The 20412-nt window shown below is 38.1% G+C and overlaps 2 protein-coding genes across 2 annotated transcripts; one reads left to right on the top strand and one right to left on the bottom strand.

Moving 5' to 3' along the window:
- Positions 1-2724: 2724 nt before the first annotated feature.
- On the bottom strand, positions 2725-12818 carry LOC125674788 (uncharacterized). Its single transcript, XM_056143085.1, has 7 exons — positions 12761-12818; positions 6708-6777; positions 5854-6000; positions 5363-5448; positions 4283-4374; positions 3730-3839; positions 2725-3371 (listed from the first exon to the last, which is right to left on the bottom strand). Exons 2-7 carry the CDS (start codon positions 6774-6776, stop codon positions 3207-3209), a joined length of 669 nt encoding a protein of 222 aa, XP_055999060.1. The 5' UTR covers position 6777; positions 12761-12818; the 3' UTR covers positions 2725-3206.
- Positions 12819-18347: 5529 nt separating this feature from the next.
- On the top strand, positions 18348-19265 carry LOC130047579 (uncharacterized). Its single transcript, XM_056142901.1, has one exon. It carries the CDS (start codon positions 18348-18350, stop codon positions 19263-19265), a length of 918 nt encoding a protein of 305 aa, XP_055998876.1.
- The last annotated feature ends 1147 nt before the right edge of the window (positions 19266-20412 follow it).

Raw genomic sequence — 20412 nt, 5'->3', positions numbered from 1 at the left:
TTTCATTCGAAAGCTCTTGTAATTACACACAACTTTTGTTCTATATGTCTTACCAAATTAATACCAGCTTAAAAGATATTACACAAAAAGCAACAAAATTCTATGGGAAAAAAATTCTCAAAATTTGCCATCACATAGCTTCTGAAGTTAAAAAGTTTAGCCAATAATTTTAACTTCCTGCACAACTACAATACCTTACCTACATTTTCTCCAATTTTCTTGCTGATATCATTTGTAGTTCCTGAGATTTCTGCTGGACAAAAGACCCCCCCGAAATTCAATTAAAGGGCAATAACTCGTAAACGGAGGTACATATCAAAAATTTGAAGAAAAAAAAAAACTTGTTTAGGTCTTAATGCAATGTATCTACACTGAAAGTTTCATAATAATCAGATAAAGGGTTTCCGAGAAATCGCCTGAACAAAAAAAGCGGGGGAAAAAAAAATAATAAGAAACAGAGTAAAAACAATATGTTCCCAAACTTTGTTTGGGGAACATAATAATAATAATAAGAAACAGAGTAAAAACAATATGTTCCCAAACTTTGTTTGGGGAACATAATAATAATAATAATAAGAAACAGAGTAAAAACAATATGTTCCCAAACTTTGTTTGGGGAACATAAAAATGTATTTACAATGTAGTGGAAACTTACAAGAGTGACATCGGTGTTCATATTTGAATTCAATTAGAATTTTTTTTTAAATTAAATGTTTGGGTTTGGACATAAAAAATTCAATTGTAAAGTACTAAAAGTCTCTCAATTAGTTGCATGAAACTCCAAGTTTAATAATTCCTTCTTGATATTGTGATATACCGGCACGTAGCATTGTTTTTTAAAGTAGGGGAAGGGTCAGCCGGGGTTCACTTCGCACTTACATTAAAAATTTTGAGAAGCAATAAAGTACTTCTGTCCAAATCTCATTATCTTACAAATCGTAGGGGGGGGGGGGGGGGCAAAGATTAGTTCACTACACGTATTCTTCAATTCAGCACTTCTCGTGGGGATCCGGGTTGGAATAGGTGCTCAGTAGCCCTTGCTTGTCATAATGGGGCAGTCCTTCGGATGACACCGCAAAATCCGAGGTCTCGTGTCACTGCAGGTGTGGTAAGCGCCGAACATAGGCCTAAATTTTGCATCCCTTCACCAACAATGGTGACGCCTCCATATTCAGTGACATATTCTCGAGAGGGACGTTAAACAATATGATTGCGCCCATGACAAAAGGGCCCTTATGACAATTTTACCCATTTTCACATTTTAACAGATTCTGATAGATAATAGGTAGATGATTCAAAATATGTAATTTTATAGCCCTCCTTCACTTCTAAGACGTATTTTTCTGCGTTTGAAGCACTTAATAATAAATTTCACCACTTTCATATGATACTCACGACTTTAAGGAAAATTAGCACTGCATGAAAATTTGCATTTAATTCAAAATTATATTCCAGTTATTACCCAATTAAATGTCAAATTTAAACGTATAATACAGATTTAATACAACATTATACTTGATATTTAATTGGAATTTCCTTATGGATAACATTTTTGTAAACTCCGAAATTTAATGAAAATTATACTTCAATTTTATGTCAATTATATATCACATAAACAATCGTTTTATACTTCGTTTACGATTTTATGTGAAATTTCACGTATAATCCACTCATTTTATTTCAGTTTTTCATGACGATTAATCTGGTTATACTCCAAGTTTACGATTTTATGTGGAATTTCACGTATAATCCACTCATTTTATTTCAGTTTTTCATGACGATTAATCTGGTTATACTCCAAGTTTACGATTTTATGTGAAATTTCACGTATAATCCACTCATTTTATTTCAGTTTTTCATGACGATTAATCTGGTTATACTCCAAGTTTACGATTTTATGTGGAATTTCACGTATAATCCACTCATTTTATTTCAGTTTTTCATGACGATTAATCTGGTTATACTCCAAGTTTACGATTTTATGTGAAATTTCACGTATAATCCACTCATTTTATTTCAGTTTTTCATGACAATTAATCTGGTTATACTCCAAGTTTACGATTTTATGTGAAATTTCACGTATAATCCACTCATTTTATTTCAGTTTTTCATGACAATTAATCTGGTTATACTCCAAGTTTACGATTTTATGTGAAATTTCACGTATAATCCACTCATTTTATTTCAGTTTTTCATGACAATTAATCTGGTTATACTCCAAGTTTACGATTTTATGTGAAATTTCACGTATAATCCACTCATTTTATTTCAGTTTTGCATGACAATTAATCTGGTTATACTCCAAGTTTACGATTTTATGTGAAATTTCACGTATAATCCACTCATTTTATTTCAGTTTTCCATGACGATTAATCTGGTTATACTCCAAGTTTACGATTTTATGTGAAATTTCACGTATAATCCACTCATTTTATTTCAGTTTTTCATGACAATTAATCTGGTTATACTCCCAAGTTTACAATTTTATGTGGAATTTCACGTATAATCCACTCATTTTATTTCATTTATACGAGGTGCTAAGGTAGCATTACATGTAATTTTACGTGAAGATCCAAATCTAGTCCATAGCATGCAATAGCAATACATCTCAACCGAAATACACGGGGTTTCACATTCATTTGTATATAAACCTAAAAATTGCTTTACAATTCAATGTACCTTCAGTTGGAAAACAACACAACAAATCTTAAAACACAATTGATATTTATGGTAGCCATATGACATGTAGCATTTTTATTTACAAAGTAACACATCCACACATATAAACAGTCATACACACACACACATATATAAACATGTATATCCAAATTGTTTTGTTTTTTTTAAATCAGTGTCCGGTATAAAATATTAAAAGAAATAAAATAAACAGTACACAAAGTTAAAATTTTAACGCAAGCGCTTTCATTTCATAATCTTCAGGCGTTATATTTTAAAATAGTTTTGAAAAATTTCAAATTTTCAATGAAGAAATAAAAAGTTTTACAAAACCTTTTGACACTAAAATGGCAGCTATTATTGCTTCAATGAGCAAACACCCATTCATGCCCCGGTTCAATCTGGGCCGGTTTCTGCCTTGCTGAGGGAATGTCACCTTTAATTCGCTTCATCATTTGTCTGCGCGAACGCTTAGACATAGACCTGTCATATTTGCAATCAAGATCATCCAATATTTTCACATATTCCTCTTATCTCCAACGAAGAGGTTTGGTTTTTAAAAAACTTTCATCGTCGGTGTTGTGCTCATCCTCTGATGACATATATGACAGCACCAGAGCATCACCGACACGTCTCTTCTTTGCCTCATCCCACCCAGTTTTTTTTCCCACCATGGACTTTCTCCACTGCAATTTCTGCAAACATAATTAGGAATATCTAAACAACATAATCAGGAATATCTGAACAACATAATCAGGATTATATATAAACAACATTGCCTTTTCATTTCTTAAGGTAGCTCACTACACTAAAGCTTTAATCTTTATGACACTACGTTGAAATAATTGTTTTGAAAATCATATTTTTATCCAAATTTGCATATTTTCTGCCTTTTTGGTATATATACTTATTATATATCATCATATCTTTTATGATTAAATCAATTCGTACTGATTTAAGAAAACATTTCTTGGGTGTAATGAGCCACCTTAAACATGCATATCATTAAAGATTCTTGAAAATTCACAAGACTACTACTATGTAAATTCGTACCCTCTTCCTCCTGCTGTAGTGGAGCATTTTGGTTTTGTGCTGCTCCACTTTGCCTGTTTTTTCTTTATGTTCTCTCTGTGCCATTGATTCGAAATATCTGGCAATTGCAGCTACAAGAATAGAACATATACATTTATGTGTCTATATATCTATCTTAAAGGATTTATATACCAAAAACATTCTTGCTCCAATGGTGTCAGATCTATCAAGAGAATGTGAGGTCAATATAAAGCACAAGAAGGATCAATGACACAATATTGATTGAGTTTTGGTCATTCTTGTACTTTATATTGCACACACATTACTCAACATATTGCTCATTCAGAGTTTTAAATTTCTTTTTTCTTTCTTTTAAAGTTGCAGTTGTTCTTGTTTACTTTTTAACAATCATCCTTCAGACTGAAAAAGTGAAGATAACAAATGGTGATCCATCTCATAATAAGTCATTAAATTGTTTTAATTAAAAACAGGTCATGTACGTACAGAGCATCCCAGTTGATTTAAGTTAGGAAGGCAGTATGCTAATGCATTCAGTAAATTAAATATAACTTACTTTGTAATAATCCTTCCTGGACTTCAGGATAGAGCCCTTTTACAAACTGCTTTATAGACTGTGTGGTGGCCTTGTTCACTTCAGAAGATGCTCTAAAATTGGAAAAACTAGATGAATCTTGCAATGTCTCAAAGGTATAATTTCAAGCTTATTAAACAAAGTTTTTGAAATAAAAAAAATTCACTGGTCAAGTGGACCGCTGAGTTGATGGAATTTTCAGGTCTTAACAAACATTTACCAGTCAGTATGTGTTTGTTACTTGAATGAAAAACAACAAACGAAATGAAACTTCAAAACACATTAATGTGTAAAGAGAATTCCGAACGCAAAATGTGAAATTCAGATTCCTCCCGCGCACCCCCCCCCCCCCCCCCCCCCCCCAAGATACGTAAGCGCATTTCCAACTTTTTATTTTATTGAAAAATCGATAACATTGGCAACCTCTGAATGGATGCGCGCTGGCCTGAGAACCATAAATACAATTTTATTTGGTCTTACATGTAAAATAGTACAAGTTTTCTCAATAATCTTATATTTAAAGTCCTTCCTCGTGTGACGTCATAGACTTTTCCAACATCTACATCAAATTGAACTCATTGCATGATAGAAATATATTGTTTATAGAAATTTTATATTTTCCATAAAATCAATTATCTACAATAGAAAATGTTGTAAAGGGCAATAACTCCTATGCTGATATTTTGCCTACTGCATATCTATATTTATATGACCCCCCCCCCCCCGATATCCACAATCAATTGATACATATTTATAAAGGCTAAGCAGCAGTGTTTTGAAATGGTTAACATTAAAAAATTGTCATTTTATCAAGTTTTATTTTCATTATTCTGTTTAAAGAAAATGTGCCATTTTCCGATGTTGACATGTACCTCCATTTCTGTCTTTAAAAGATGACAACAAACGCATTTTCTTTTGGTTATTTATCAAACTAAACTATATCTTAGTGGAATTTAATAGCTTTTTCATTTCAAACCATTATATGCTCATAAGTCACAAGAGGGTGGAGCTCTACAAGTACCTGAATTGGAAAATTAATCAAATTGAATTAAAATTACATACTTTAGTTTATTGTCTTCAAGCTTAGTTTGCCATCTGACAGCACCATCCTCGTCCACAAGCTGTTTGTATGCATCATGAACAGCTGTCTACATAATAAAGAATATTATATTATACAGTGAGGAATAGTTTGGTGTTTCTGAATCATGAGACAAAACAACAAATTGTTTAGCATATTGAAGATGCTGACAAATCAGTCAATAATGAGGATATAAATTGCTTCCTGGTAGATTACTAGCACAGTAATCTGAGGATTTTGAGTTGAATTTCCAAGTTGAGATTTCACCTTTCTGCACCATTTGACCTAATTCTGTGATATCATTCAAGTCCTACCAAAACTCAGTTTTCAAGGGGGTAATAAGGAAATAATGCATGGAAAAAGAACAACTTTGAAGTAGTTGATAATGAATTTACCCTTTTCTGATGGCTAAATTATCATGGAATTACAAAAATTCATAATTAACACAGTTATTGTATGAATTCATAATACATACTCTAATTTTTGGAGGAACATAAAGTTTCTGTTGTTCCTCTCTCCTAGTTCCTGTTTTATTGACTGCAAGTTCTTCCCTCATCGATTTTAAGTCATCTTGAAGTTTGTCCATTTTCTTATCCAGTTTGATTAAATACTGCATAATAGCCTATAATAATAATAAAAAAGAATTCAAAGAATATGCACATTATTGTACGGATAGAATTTCCTCATTCACTATATAAAACCTTTCTATGGACTTTGTCCTTGAAATATTTGTAAACAAACAAGGTTCAGTCTCATTTTGTACTAGGCATTGCAATTGGTGTACTTTTATTCTGAAAACAAAGTCTGTTAAGTCATCCTGAACAAAAAGTCTAAAGGACAGTTCATTTACCAGATGAAGGTAATTACAGTTCACTATTAATATGCAACAGAATGGGAGAAATGCAACAGACCAGGCCGGTATTTAAACCTAGACCCTCTGTATCTCTAGTCAGATGCTCTACCAATTGGGGTATCTAACCATCAGCAATCGAACCCCGGTCTGACCACCTCACATAATAACATATATTGTTATGATTCCAGTTAAATAAAATGTTGGTTCCCCTTGTATTACATGCATGTTATTATTTATCAAAATCTTGTTCAAAAGGATGTTTGTAATTAAGAAGTGACAGAGGGAGCAAATCAACCTTCTGATTTCATTTACCTAGAGCATCACTTACTCTCATTGACTGAGAGTTCTGCGCTAATCAAATGTTTCCTAAAATTCCTAACAATTAAATGAATTGTATAATATTAACAGAATATTTAGTTTTTCACAATCTGGATGGGGAAAAAGTGGATTATTTTCTAATTCATATTTCAACATACCTCTTCACCTGGGGAGAGTTTTGATTTTTGTCCAGTCTGGTATGATGTATCCATCTCAAAGGACGACATTCTTGGAAGCTGGAGGATATAATTAAATATGAATCACTTAGTATGCAATGCATATTAAAAATCCTGAATTTTGCAAATCCAGGCTAAGGAGGGGGGATACATCTCCCTCCAACAGAAACCTAGCAACATAAAGGCAAAAGTATTTAAGGTAGCTCCAAAAAGTTAATATTTTCTATAATTTATCAATAAATTATCTATTTCTAAAAAAAAGTGTTGTCAGGGCCAATAACTCCTGTGTTAATATCTATTGACTTCCCTGATCCACAATGTATTTATATCAATTTAATGAAGATTATTTGAATTCAATGTCAAATAATCCAGCTTAATTGACCGAAGTTCTTTTGCTTATATTACTTTTGTGTTATCACCTTGGTGGCTTTACCGTGGTACGACGTATTCGTATAACGCACACCAAGTACGACTTAACCAAACGGACCAATACTTGCCTCTTCCGTTTCCGTCTACAAGCAGACAAGTCACGAATTTTCGCTAGACGAAGTGTAATCTATATTATCGACTACTTCTCCATCCTTATTTGCCATCATCATGCCACCCGTGCGAACCAGGGTGACAAGACTTTCAGAGGCGGAAAGAAACCGTCAATTCGTGTCCCCAGCCCGGGGACGTGGGAGAAGACGTAGGCCAAACAGCGTGGCCACCGACTCCTCGAGACCCATACCTACGGCATCCGCTGTTGTAAATGCAGCGGGGGGAACCACACAATCAGAGACTGACGACACTCATGCCATTCAGGACTTGCAGGCTAATCCGTCAGGTGAGTTTGACGTAAACCATCAATGTCTTATTCCCCCCATTGACATTTTCCCGCCGGCTGTCGACTTGGCGGGACCCAATTTCTCAGTCGCGGAGTATCAACCCTCGGTAATCAATAGCTATTTCGATCCTGTCAGCTTTCATGTCCCGGAAAAACTCAAAAATCAAATTTGGGAGGGAAAATTTATCGACATTTCCTTACTGCTTAGGTCAGCGCGGGAACTGGACGGCCATCTTGAAACTCAGGGCCAAATCGAAATCCGAAATGGTGTCATGTGCCTCGTCAAGCCTAAACATAATTCCTTTCTGTCAATTGAAAAATGGTCATCGGCTTTCATTATTTTCACCAGTATCATGCTAGAAAAATACAGAACCAGAGCCCAAGAGTTACTTAAATATATGCGAGATATCAGACTGGCCGCGTCCAGGTCATCGGGGTGGTTCCGCTATGAAGAGCAGTTTCGCTTGAGAAAACAAGCTGACCCACAGTCTTCGTGGGGAATCATTAACTCCGAGCTATGGCTCTTGTATATCACAAACGGTACTCATCCTTCAAAACCCTCGGGAAAAAACTCCGCGGCCCCGAACATGCATCGCGAGTCTCCCGGCAATTATCCCCAATATAAAACACAGGTCAACACCTTATTTTGCAAGTTGTTTAATGCTGGTATAAATTGTAAGTTTGCACCAAATTGTAGGTTCAGCCACAGATGCAAAGGGTGTGGTGGAGATCATCCAGCATCAAAGTGCCGGGCAACAAAATAATTACCAATCGTTGTATACACTTGGGAAAACCCCCATCAATGTCGACCAACTTGCCCATTACCTACACAATTATCGTGATCAACCTTTTCTCATTAGAGGCTTTCAATCTGGTTTTAGTTTACATTATCAAGGGCCAAGGCGCCCAAGGGATTCCAATAATCTAAAAAGCATAGTACTAAATCCTCAACTAGCTCAACAAAAAATTCAGAAAGAAGTACTGCTCCAGCGAGTCGGGGGGCCTTTCGATTCACCCCCCTTCCACTCGCTACAAGTTTCACCTTTAGGCTTAGTACCCAAAAAGGATGGGGATTTTCGGTTAATACACCACCTATCCTTCCCCGAGTATGACTCTATTAATGATTTCATTGACCCAGCAGTTTGTTCTGTTCATTATGCATCCATTGACGATGCCGCTGCCATCATATCCTTCTTGGGCCCTGGAACCTACTTGGCCAAATCCGACATTAAATCGGCATTTCGTCTAATACCTGTTGCTCCCTCAGATTTCGAACTTTTAGGTTTCAAGTTTCAGAACAAATACTATTACGATAAAATGCTACCATTTGGGGCATCAGTCAGCTGTGCAACCTGGGAAAGATTTGCTTCGGCATTACATTGGATAGTCCAAAATAGGACACGCAATCCATCCATTTTACACTATCTTGATGACTTCCTGTTCATGGGCTCCGCAAATTCAAACAAGTGTCAGGCTACTCTCTCAGAATTCAAACACATTTGCCAAGATATAGGTGTACCCATTGCTCTCGAAAAAACTACAAACCCAACTACAATCCTTATTTTCTTAGGTATAGAGCTAGACACAGTGAATATGATCATGCGACTCCCACAGGACAAGCTACCTTTGCTCAAACAGCGCATTCATGTCTTCCTTCACAGTAAAAAAGCTACTCTTAAATCTTTTCAGTCACTCATTGGGCTGCTAAATTTTGCATGTAAAACGGTAGCACCAGGGAGAGCCTTCTGCAGACGTTTAATTGATGCTACTATGGGCACTACCAAAACACACCATAAGATCAGAATCAATTCTTCCATCAAGGAAGACCTTAGAGTATGGGAACAATTCCTAGCAAACTTCAACGGCATTTCGGTCATTTCCTCTCCGACATTGACATCGGATTCGTACTTGCAATTATACACAGATAGCGCTGGGGGAACAAAAGGGGGGTTTGGCATTTACTTTGCAGGTAGCTGGGCTCATGCAAGCTGGCCGCACAGCTGGAGTCTTTCGGACATAGTTAGGGACATGACATTCCTTGAGCTTTTCCCGGTATATGTAGCAATCGTGCTATGGTCGCCACAATTGGCTAACAAACGTATTCTTTTCCACATAGATAATTCTGCTGTAGTCCAGGTTATCAATTCCGCTACTTCAAAATCTCACAGGGTCATGAAAATTGTTCGAAAATTGGTTCTCATCACACTACAACACAATATTACAATCCAGGCGCAATACATACCCTCCAAACGCAACGTTATAGCAGATAGTATTTCTCGTTCGCAGTGGAGAAGATTTCGACATCTCGCCCCCCACGCCGACCAGTGGCCAACCCAGCTACCCAACCAAATATGGGATATCTAAAGGTAGAATCACAACGCCTCATCAACAACGCCCTGTCTGATAACTCCAACAAAGCTTACAATTCTGCACTGAAGAAATTCCATGCATTTGCCCAGATTTTTGGCATTGCCATTTCCTGGCCGTTACCCTTAGATATAATTTTAAACTTTATCGCATATTTGTCGTTACAACATATGTCCCCAAATACAGTTCAGTTATACATACGCGCATTGGCATATTTTCATAAAGTAAGGCAGGTATCAGATCCAACTGCCTCCTTCTTAGTCGCAAAAGCTCTACAAGGGTTGGCACGTGGCAACACAGCCCCAGATACTCGGTACCCGATTACCCTACCCATTCTAGAAAAATTGCTAGCGTATCTACCTTTTGTGTGCACATCTTCTTTCGAATCTACACTCTTTGCTAGCGCCTTCTCACTGGCCTATTTTGGTTTACTCCGAGTAGGCGAATTCACTCTGGCAAACTCCTGCAATAGCCGATATTCTCATTGCATTCAATTTCAACATGTTACTCTGGGGGAGGAAAGCAAACATGTCACATTCACTATACCTCATTCCAAAACCGACCAAACGGGCAAAAAAACCACTATATTCATTCGGAGTCAGCCCCACTCGATCGCATGCCCAGTCCACAGTATTCGCAATTTCCTAGCAATAAGGCCACACACCTCAGACACTCACTGTCTGTTCATCCACAGTAATGCTATGCCTTTGACTAGATTCCAATTTAATGCAGTACTGCAGAAAGCAATTCAGGATATCAGTACACCAGGTCATTTTGGTACAAATAGTTTTCGAATCGGTCGGGCCACTGACTTGGCTCTACAGGGTTTTTCCGACCAGCAAATACAAACATTTGGGAGATGGAAGTCTTTAGCCTTTCAGAAATACATCCGCATGTAATGCGACTTCGCAGCCCTCGGACCACTACAGGACACACAATTTAAGTAATGACACCCCTACCATCAATACATAACAAATAAGTAACCAAACCAAAGATATTTCAGATTGTTCAATATGGATCCTCGGGTCTTCAATCCCATTTTGGGCAGGTCAGTCGACATCAAACCGCACAGGCGGAAAAAACCTTGACTTACCAGCCCACATTCATTGGCATGGAAGACGGGGGATGCAGTGGCAACAATTGGACCCCTTGGTGATGGACCTCCTGAGGAAGTATCCTGCACCTAGATTCATGGTGATACATCTAGGTTCAAACGACTTGGTCACCCCAGGCCTAACTGGCAAAAAGTTGGTAGAGGAAATAAAGTGTTCATTTCTCAGATATAATGCCCTAATCCCACAAACTACATTAGTATGGTCCTCCATCTTGCCCCGCCTATACTGGCATGGGGTTCCTGGCAAACTAGGTGGTAAGATTAACAAAAAACGTGTAAAGGTTAACAAAAGAATTCTTAAGTTCGTGTTAGATTTGGGGTTGGTTGGTCATTAACCATCACAACATCTCAGCAAGAAACGTGTGCTTATTTAGATTTGATGGAACACACCTTTCGGATATGGGCAACGACATTTTCCTAAACAACATCAGGGCAGCTTTTCACATATTCATCAATCAACTAGGCAATTGTTACCCTCAACCTGTTTAACTGGGTCTGGCATTTTAGGGGGGGGGGGTAGTGGTTTTTCATGGTTATTGGAGGTACATCATATCGATGTCTGTGGCAGGTCTGGGGGGATATAATACAAGAATGTGTCCGTCCGATCTGGCCTGTTGTTCCCTGCCCATCTGTCATACAAAGACAGAGGGACTAATGTGGCTCATATGAGCAAGTACTGGCTCATATGAAGTAGAAAGCTGTGTATAGTGGCTCACGTGAAAAAGTTTTGATTCAAGTTAATTGGGGCACCCAGGACTGCAGTCTTGGTGTCCTCTCCACCTCCTTAACTGGGAGGGGAGACCCCAGTTCCGGAATACCAGGGGGAGGTACTGGTATGACTCACCGGGGGGCTATTTGGTGGAACAGGGTAAAGCAGATCGGGCGGGCCCGTTTTCGGTCCCTTGATGTCGCAGTCTGGGACGTCGGCTCTCGTGCTCACACGAGGCCACCGGTTTGCCCTAATACCTATGGTCGATACTCCGGATATCCCTTTAGACCTGCAATTTTTTACTTTGTACATGTACATGTAACATGCGGCCGTAGCTGCCAATTCACCCTGTGTGCACTATGTCCATTTTAGTTCAATCGTTTCATGTTATGAAATATGTCTGGTTATTCTAATAAATATAGAAAAGCTCAGTATGTGTTCTCTATCAGCTAAAAGGCCAAAGGGGCCAAGAGAGTGGGTACCCAATATGGTTAGTTAGGGACTACCACCGGAGTGTTCAATTAAGTATATTTATAAAGAAGGTTTTTCTAAACTATTGACAGTATAATTTTGTCATTTATACAGTTTTCATGTATTTTTATGATGCTGTTTAATGAAAATGTAATATTTTCTGGTTTTGATATGTATACATGTACATGTAATTAAACAGTTAACTGAATGCACCATATATTAGTGGAAATTAATACAATTTTTCCAGAGAAGGGTGGAGCTACCTTAAACAGTTAAAGGTAATATTGATGCCAAATTATAAAATTGTGTAGGTACATTGTATGTACAATAACGTTGAATATTTTCATTCTAATTCTTTAAAAACTTAGGAGGATTATTACCCGTTACTGGACCACTCTTCCCACTATAATATTTTTAGGGGCCGACTTTAACATTATGTAAGATTATTGGTCTGGCGCTTCTCTTCATGCCCCCCCCCCTCCCCCCCCCCCCATTGAGCGGGAGGAAATATGGATAAACATTACATAGATCTAAGTACATGTATTTACCGAACTGCTAGGTCTGTGTCTGGTGGAGGTTTTTGGTGTTGAGGTGAAAACACAAGATGAGGATTTCTTCTTGGAGTGTTTGTTCTTTATATTGGATGTCTGGAGCTCTTCGAGGTACTTGGTACGTCTGAATCATTCAGGGAAGAGTCGTCACTGTACTCTTCATCTGGATGGTAACTTTCCTCCGAGTCAACTAGGGAGGCATTTTCATAATCGGAAAACATCGTGGTAATACTTTGAGATTCTGAGAGCTCTGGCAGCGCGGGATGAAAAGAATCGTATAGTCCGCCAATTTTATAATGTGATGATATTTTCGCATCTGTACTTGGCTTATATCAAGTCATTAAAAATGTAATTGTAAATACAAAGATGCCGAAATATTAAACTGTATATATATATTAATATATATCTATTTATTTCCCTTTTGATTATTTTGTTTTAAATGATTTACGAAAATGTTTAGCATCACATTTCATCCAATCAGCAGCAGCAATTTTGGCGGCTGTAACATTACACCTCTCGCCACACTGAATGGTAGACCTACACACGTGTGAATAAAGAAGTTAGAAGATAGTTTGATTATTAGAATAACAGGTAAGCCTATCGAACATTGTTCAAAAATTTACATGATGTCATTTTTACTATATCTTTAGTTACGATACTAGGCCTAAACACTAGATGCATGTGCAATCGTCTGACTATGCGCACAGCAGGGGTGGATCTATTTAGAGGAGTTGCTACCTTCAAACATTGTGAACAAAAGATCCTAATTTTGATTGTTGTCGTTTTGAGGGTCTTCAACCCCAACCCTCGCCGATGGGGACGCGAAAAGATAAACATTTTGTTGACCCCCCCCCCCTTCGAAAATTTCTGGATCCGCCGTTGCGCAAGTTATGTACTGCAAGGAGCATAGGAATTCGAAATTTTATCGATAAAGCCAATATAAAACATAACGCATAGCCCATGGCTTGGTCAATTGAGTGAATCTTATTTAATTTATTGATAAAATTTCGAATTTCTATGGTAGGAGATACATTATCTATCAAGACTACCATATTTGAAGAAATGTATGAAACAAACGCACATGTGTTTAGTTTAAGTTACCTGTAGTTTTTTGCATAATTCAAATTACTGATAAAAAAACACACCGGGTTACATATGTCTAATTAGAGTCTCTTTATAAATAATAATAATGAAAATCATAGATTTCCATCCATGCCCAAGTATGGCAAATTTGTACCAAAAGCTAGTAGATAAATTCATTAAATTTTTAATTATTTTTTTGTTTACCTTATTTCAATTTAATTTGCAAATATTAAGGCTTTGAAATAGCTTAAATACACAACTTGTAAGTTGTCTTATAAGAACCTTTCATAAGTAATGGCATAAAGGTTGTTTTTGATGGCAGTGGGAACAAAATTAATCTAAGCCAGTATTCGTTCGAGATCGCACAACACATGCAACATGTTCGATTGGGTTCGGCATTCCTAATATTACTAAGATGACAAACAGTAAACATGAAGGCTGGAAGTTTTACGTGAATGTTGTTGTGACGCCACCGGAATTTGTTGGGTCGTCCGGAAAACGTTTATTTAGTTAATAGTGATTACATCCGGTTTGAACATTAAGACATTTTTTCTCGTGCACCGAGGACAGACTCGGGGAGTCATTTTCCCAACACAGCGTCTGGGACGCTTTCCATCGATCTTGCGGTGTAAAGGGGCAGCGATATATGTTCATTCTATTTATTTTTATGCTATTTGAATTATATATTTTCTAAAGTAAATGTGAAATTCTGAATTTATTAAGTCAACTATTCTGATATATGTGTGAGCAGAATTTGTTTATATGTATTTCAGTTTGTTACTGTAATTACTGCTACATGAATAAAGAGGTAAAACTGCTGGGCGTTTTTTATTGACAAAACAGAGAGCTGTGGCAGAACGGTAACAAAATCGTGAGTATTCTACCTCAACCACCCATCGAGGATCGACAACGGACCTATCCTGGGGATAATACGTTCTTCCGCGGATGTCAGATACCTGTGAAGCTGGGCTTACCACCTAATCCTCTCCTTACCTGTACCATCACCTTGTATTCCGTGATACTTCCTGTGTTCCTTGGACAGTGACATGTTTGTTTATATATGGTATGTGCAAATCTACCGTGAGCTAGTTGTGACATATTGCTGACATCGGTGATTAAATATGACAACTGGAGGAAAACCGGCGGATGTCAACGCTGAGGAAAGTGAGGATGTACACAAACAGACAGAGGAATCTGAGGATAAACGTCGACTGAAGACCATGACAGAAAAAGGCTTGATTCAATTTTCTACCTTTTTGAAAAATTATAAATCTCAGGAAGAAAATGCTTGGATAAAGATTGAAGAAATCATAGTTGACATAGATGAAATTATTACACAAAATAACTATAAAGAATTGTGTAAGATAAAAGCAGAGCTTCGACATCTTAAGCTTACTTATTGTGATTGTGCAAATGACTTCCTCTCATTTCTCAAAAGAACAAATACAGCAGAGAGTAACGAAGAATACTCGATCCAAGAACCAAGGTACCGTAAAAGAGAAGACATCATAGATCAACTGATGAACCGCATTGAGGACGCTCTACTGGATGCAGCAGACACTATTTCACGTGCAAGTGGTTCCAATAGACCTCGATCCAGAAGCTCTCTCAGCGATGCATCTAAGTCTCAACGAATTCAACTAAAACATAAAGCTGAAACAGAAAAAACTAAACTAGCATTCATCAGAAAACAAGTCAACCTTCAAACCGAAAAATCTAAAATCGAAGGACAAATCTAAATCCTTGAACAGACACAGTCGGCCGCCATTGCAGATGCAGAAGCTAGAGTATTTGAGGAAGCTGAGAGTGAAAACAATAGTGTCCGAAATTCTTTCTTGGATGAGTTACCTAGTGACCGACATAAGCGTGTCGCAGATTATGTGGACAGTGTTTCTCAAGACCGTGGATTAAGTTTAGACACTCATGTGAATCCTAGAATTGCGCAAACTATTCCTAAAGACTACTACTACAATGATGTTTCTTCAGTTCCTCATAGAAATGAACATTTCAGAAGTGAACTACAGCCACAAGAGAACTTTATGGAATCAGTGTCAAGATTCCTACTCAGGAAAAAAGTTTTATTATCCAGATTTAAAAAATTTAACGATGAGCCAGAAGCTTACAATGCATAGAAACTGAACTTTACATCTATTGTGACTGACTTACAAATTTCTGCATTTGAGGAGCTACAACTACTTGTAAGATGGCTGGGACCAGAATCCTCCAGACATGCAGCAGATATTCAACAAGCCAACGCGGAGAATCCTTATGAAGGACTGCGTCAAATATGGACCAGATTAGACAAGCGATACGGAGCAATCGAACTCATTGATAACTCGCTGAAATTGAAGATAGCTGTTTTCCCATCACTTTCTGTGAAAGATCCCAAAGAACTTTATAGACTATCGGACCTCTTGACTCAAGTTGACGGTGTGAAAAAGAATCCTAGATACTCAGCAGCCTTATCTTACTATGATACCTCTCTCGGAATAGTACCAATCGTAAACAAACTACCCTATCAGTGGAGAGAGAAATGGATAAACAAAGCTTCAGAATACAAGAATCGGTATAATGTTCCTTACCCACCATTCACTTTCTTTGTGAAATTCATGCAAGACTTATGTCGTGTGAGAAATGACCCTGGATTTCAGTTTAGTGAACCAATGAAGAAGGAGATTAAACCGAAACCTTCAAGTCAAGTTCGTTCAAGAAAAACCGAAATCAAACCTAGCAAATTAACAGGACAAAAGAAAGTATGTTTTCTGGAACACAGAGATGAATCAAATCACACTATCAAAGACTGTCGTAAATTCCGTGCACTTCCTATCAACAATAGAAAAAAGCTCCTCAAAGAAAACGGAATATGTTTCAGATGTTGTGACTCTAAGGACCACTTAGCAAGAGACTGTACTGTGGCTTTGAAGTGTGACTCGTGTCAGAGTGATAGTCATTGTGGGGCATTACACGTGAATAATTCTCAAGGCGGGGAGGATAAGGAGAATTCATACAATATTGAAAGTACAAGATCTAAGGAGTACTATTCATCAGGATCTCTCACAACTAGATGCACTCAAGTCTGTTCAGTGCCATTCAGTGGAAAATCCTGTGCGAAAATCATTCTGGTGGATGTTTTTCCATTTGGACGTGAGGATCTCAAGAAAAGAACATGTGATTCTTGATGACCAGAGCAGTAGAACTATTGCAAGGTCATCCTTTTTCGACAAGTTTGGAATTCAGGGAAAAGACATTTCCTATATCTTGTCATCATGCAATGGATCAAGCATGGTCTCCGGGAGACAAGCCTTCAACTTCATAGTATCATCAGTTAATGGTGATGAGCAGATACACTTACCATCCATTATAGAGTGTGATGGTATCCCAATCTCCTATGAGGAGATCCCAACGGCAGCTGTAGTGAAATCATACAAACACTTGTCAGACTTGGAATCTGAAATCCCACCAATAGATAGCAACGCTGAAGTTCTTCTGATTGGACGGGATGTTCCTTATGCTCATCATGTACTGGAACAAAGGATTGATAAACCAAACCTTCCATTTGCGCAAAAACTTCCCTTGGGCTGAGCCGTGATAGGGGAATGTTGCTTAGGCAAAGTACATAGACCTCAACAAGTGATAGTGAACAAGACTCGGATCTTACCCTCTGGACGAGGAACTCACTTCATACCATGTTCATCTCATTTGAACATTTCTACACCTCAAAAACTTTCTGATTCTCACCTGTCATGTGAAACTGGAATACAAGTTTCTCCGATCTTTGAACGAACTAAAGATGACGATATTCCGGGATTGTCCATCGAAGACCGAGAATTTTTAGAAATTATGGAGAAAATGTGTCACAAGGACAGCACTGGACATTGGTCAGCTCCACTCCCACTGAAGTCAAATAGAACTAAGCTTCCCAACAACAGAGCACAAGTACTAAAGAGAACCTTTTCACTGCTTGCGTCGTTTAAACGTGATCCTGTGAAGAAGGACTTGGCCATAAAATTTATGGAAAACCTGTTTAATCATGGATTTGCTGAGGAAGCCCCCGAAGTTCCAGAGGGAGAAGAGTGTTGGTACCTTCCTATCTTTCCGGTATTCAATCCAAAGAAACCAAACAAAATCCGTATGGTTTTCGACTCGTCCATTACTTACCAATGACAATCACTGAATTCCTCATTACTTCAGGGACCTGATCTTACCAACAATCTACTAGGTGTCCTTTTACGTTTCCGCAAGGAACGTGTAGCAATCACAGGGGATATAGAACAGATGTTCCATATGTTTCGCTTAGACGAAGAACATCGAAACTTTGTCCGCTTTATTTGGTTTGGAAATAACGACCCAACAAAGCCTTTAAGAAACTACAGAATGTGTGTGCACCTCTTTGGAAATTCCCCTTCACCATCAGTCGCAGCATATTGTCTTCATAGATGTGTAGAAGAACCATGTGACAGTGAAGTGAAATATTATGTGACTAGAAACTTTTATGTCGATGATGGACTGTCATCCTATAGCCCTAGACGTCTTGCTGCAAACACAAAAAATACTCAGGGAGAGAGGTAAAATCAGATTCCATAAGTTTGCCTCCAATAGTCAGATCGTCGTGGATGCTTTGTCACCTGGGGACAGGGCTGGAGATCTTAGTGACGTACAATTAGATATAAATACTATACCATCACAGAGTAGTCTGGGCTTGAAGTGGAACATATCGTCAGATACTTTTACCTTCTCTACGGATCTCAAAGATGTACCAGAAACAAAACGAGGCGTTTTATCTTATTTGCATAGTCTGTATGATCCAATAGGTTTTCTATCACCAGTCATTCTATCAGGAAGATTCATTTTCCGTGACATAACACAGTTGGAACTCGGATGGGACGAGCTGCTACCCAAGGACATCATCTTGCGCTGGCGGTCATGGCAAAGTTCTCTCCATCACTTGTCTGAAGTAGAAATACCTCGACGTTATGTTCCAACATCCATTAAAAATACAGAAAGGATTGAGCTCCATACCTTTGCAGATGCTTCTGAAAAGGCCATATCAGCTGTCACATACATCAAAATTACAAGAAATGGAAAAAATCATGTAGGATTCATTACAGGGAAATCGAAATTAGCATCTCACCATGGACATACAATTCCAAGGCTAGAACTTTGTGCAGCACTTCTTGCTACAGAAATTACTACCTTTGTTGAACGTCAGTTTGATACACAGATTGATGATATTCGATTCTATACTGACAGCCGAGTTGTTTTGGGGTACCTACATAACAAGACTAGGCGATTTCACACATACGTCTCTAACAGGGTTCATCGCATACTCAACAATTCATCTCCTGAACAGTGGACTTTTGTCGCATCAGACCAGAATCCAACTGATATTGGAACGCGCTCTATGCCAGTGAACGAATGAGTAAAATCTTCATGGTTATCTGGACCAATTATTTTGAATGACGACTCGTGTGACCATTCATCAGAATTCCCATTACTGGATCCAAAAAATGACTCTAAAATCAAAAACACTGTGATTGTTGTTAAAACAAATGTGTCTTGTGGTTTGAACACAAATTTTTTCCTAAGATTTTCATCCTGGGAGTCTTTGATTCGTGGACTGTCATTCATTCGCAGATCAATTCACAGGAAACTCAACCTTGAAGATATAAGTCCTACAAAACTGCACAAAGATATGGAAATGATAGTTATCAAAAGTGCGCAGTATGAAGTTTATAGACAAGACATTGAGAGACTTCAAGATCACAAATCAGTTGTCAAAGGTAGTCCCCTACGAAACCTAGACCCGTATCTGGACGATGGGGGATTACTTCGTGTAGGAGGCAGAATCCTTACGGGAGATCTATTGGCCGGATCAAATGGACCGATTATCATTCCCAAAAAGTCACATGTGGCGAGTCTACTTGTAAAGTATTACCACCAAAAATGTCGACATCAGGGACGTCACATTACAGAGGGCGGAGTGAGGTCAGCAGGTTATTGGATCATGGGCGCCAAGAGACTTGTATCATCAGTACTAAACTCTTGTATTACCTGTAGAAAACTACGCCGGAAGCCGGAAATACAAAAAATGGGAAACTTACCCGATTTTCGATGTAAACCATCACCACCTTTCACCTACGTAGGAGTTGATACCTTTGGACCCTGGGAAGTATCAGCTAGGAAAACAAGAGGAGGAGTAGAAAATTCCAAGAGATGGGCAATCTTATTTACTTGTTTGGCTAGTAGAGCAGTGCATATAGAACTGGTGGACGAGATGACTTCTAGTGCCTTCATTAACTCCCTTAGACGTTTTGTAGCGATTCGTGGCAAAGTTACCGAATTTCATTCAGACCGAGGAACTAACTTTGTGGGGAGTACAGATGCACTTAACATCAATACTATCAACGTAGAATCTCAACCAGTAAGGAAATTCATGGTGGAAAATGGATCTACTTGGATATTTAACCCACCTTACGCATCTCATGTGGGAGGGATATGGGAGATAATCATTGGAACAGCTCGCAGAATTCTTAATGCCATCATCATGGAGTCTAAGAAGCTTCTTA

The sequence above is a fragment of the Ostrea edulis genome, chromosome 7 (genome assembly GCF_947568905.1).
Source record: "Ostrea edulis chromosome 7, xbOstEdul1.1, whole genome shotgun sequence".
Lineage (NCBI taxonomy): Eukaryota > Metazoa > Mollusca > Bivalvia > Ostreida > Ostreidae > Ostrea > Ostrea edulis.
This window is presented reverse-complemented; position numbering and strand designations above follow the sequence as displayed.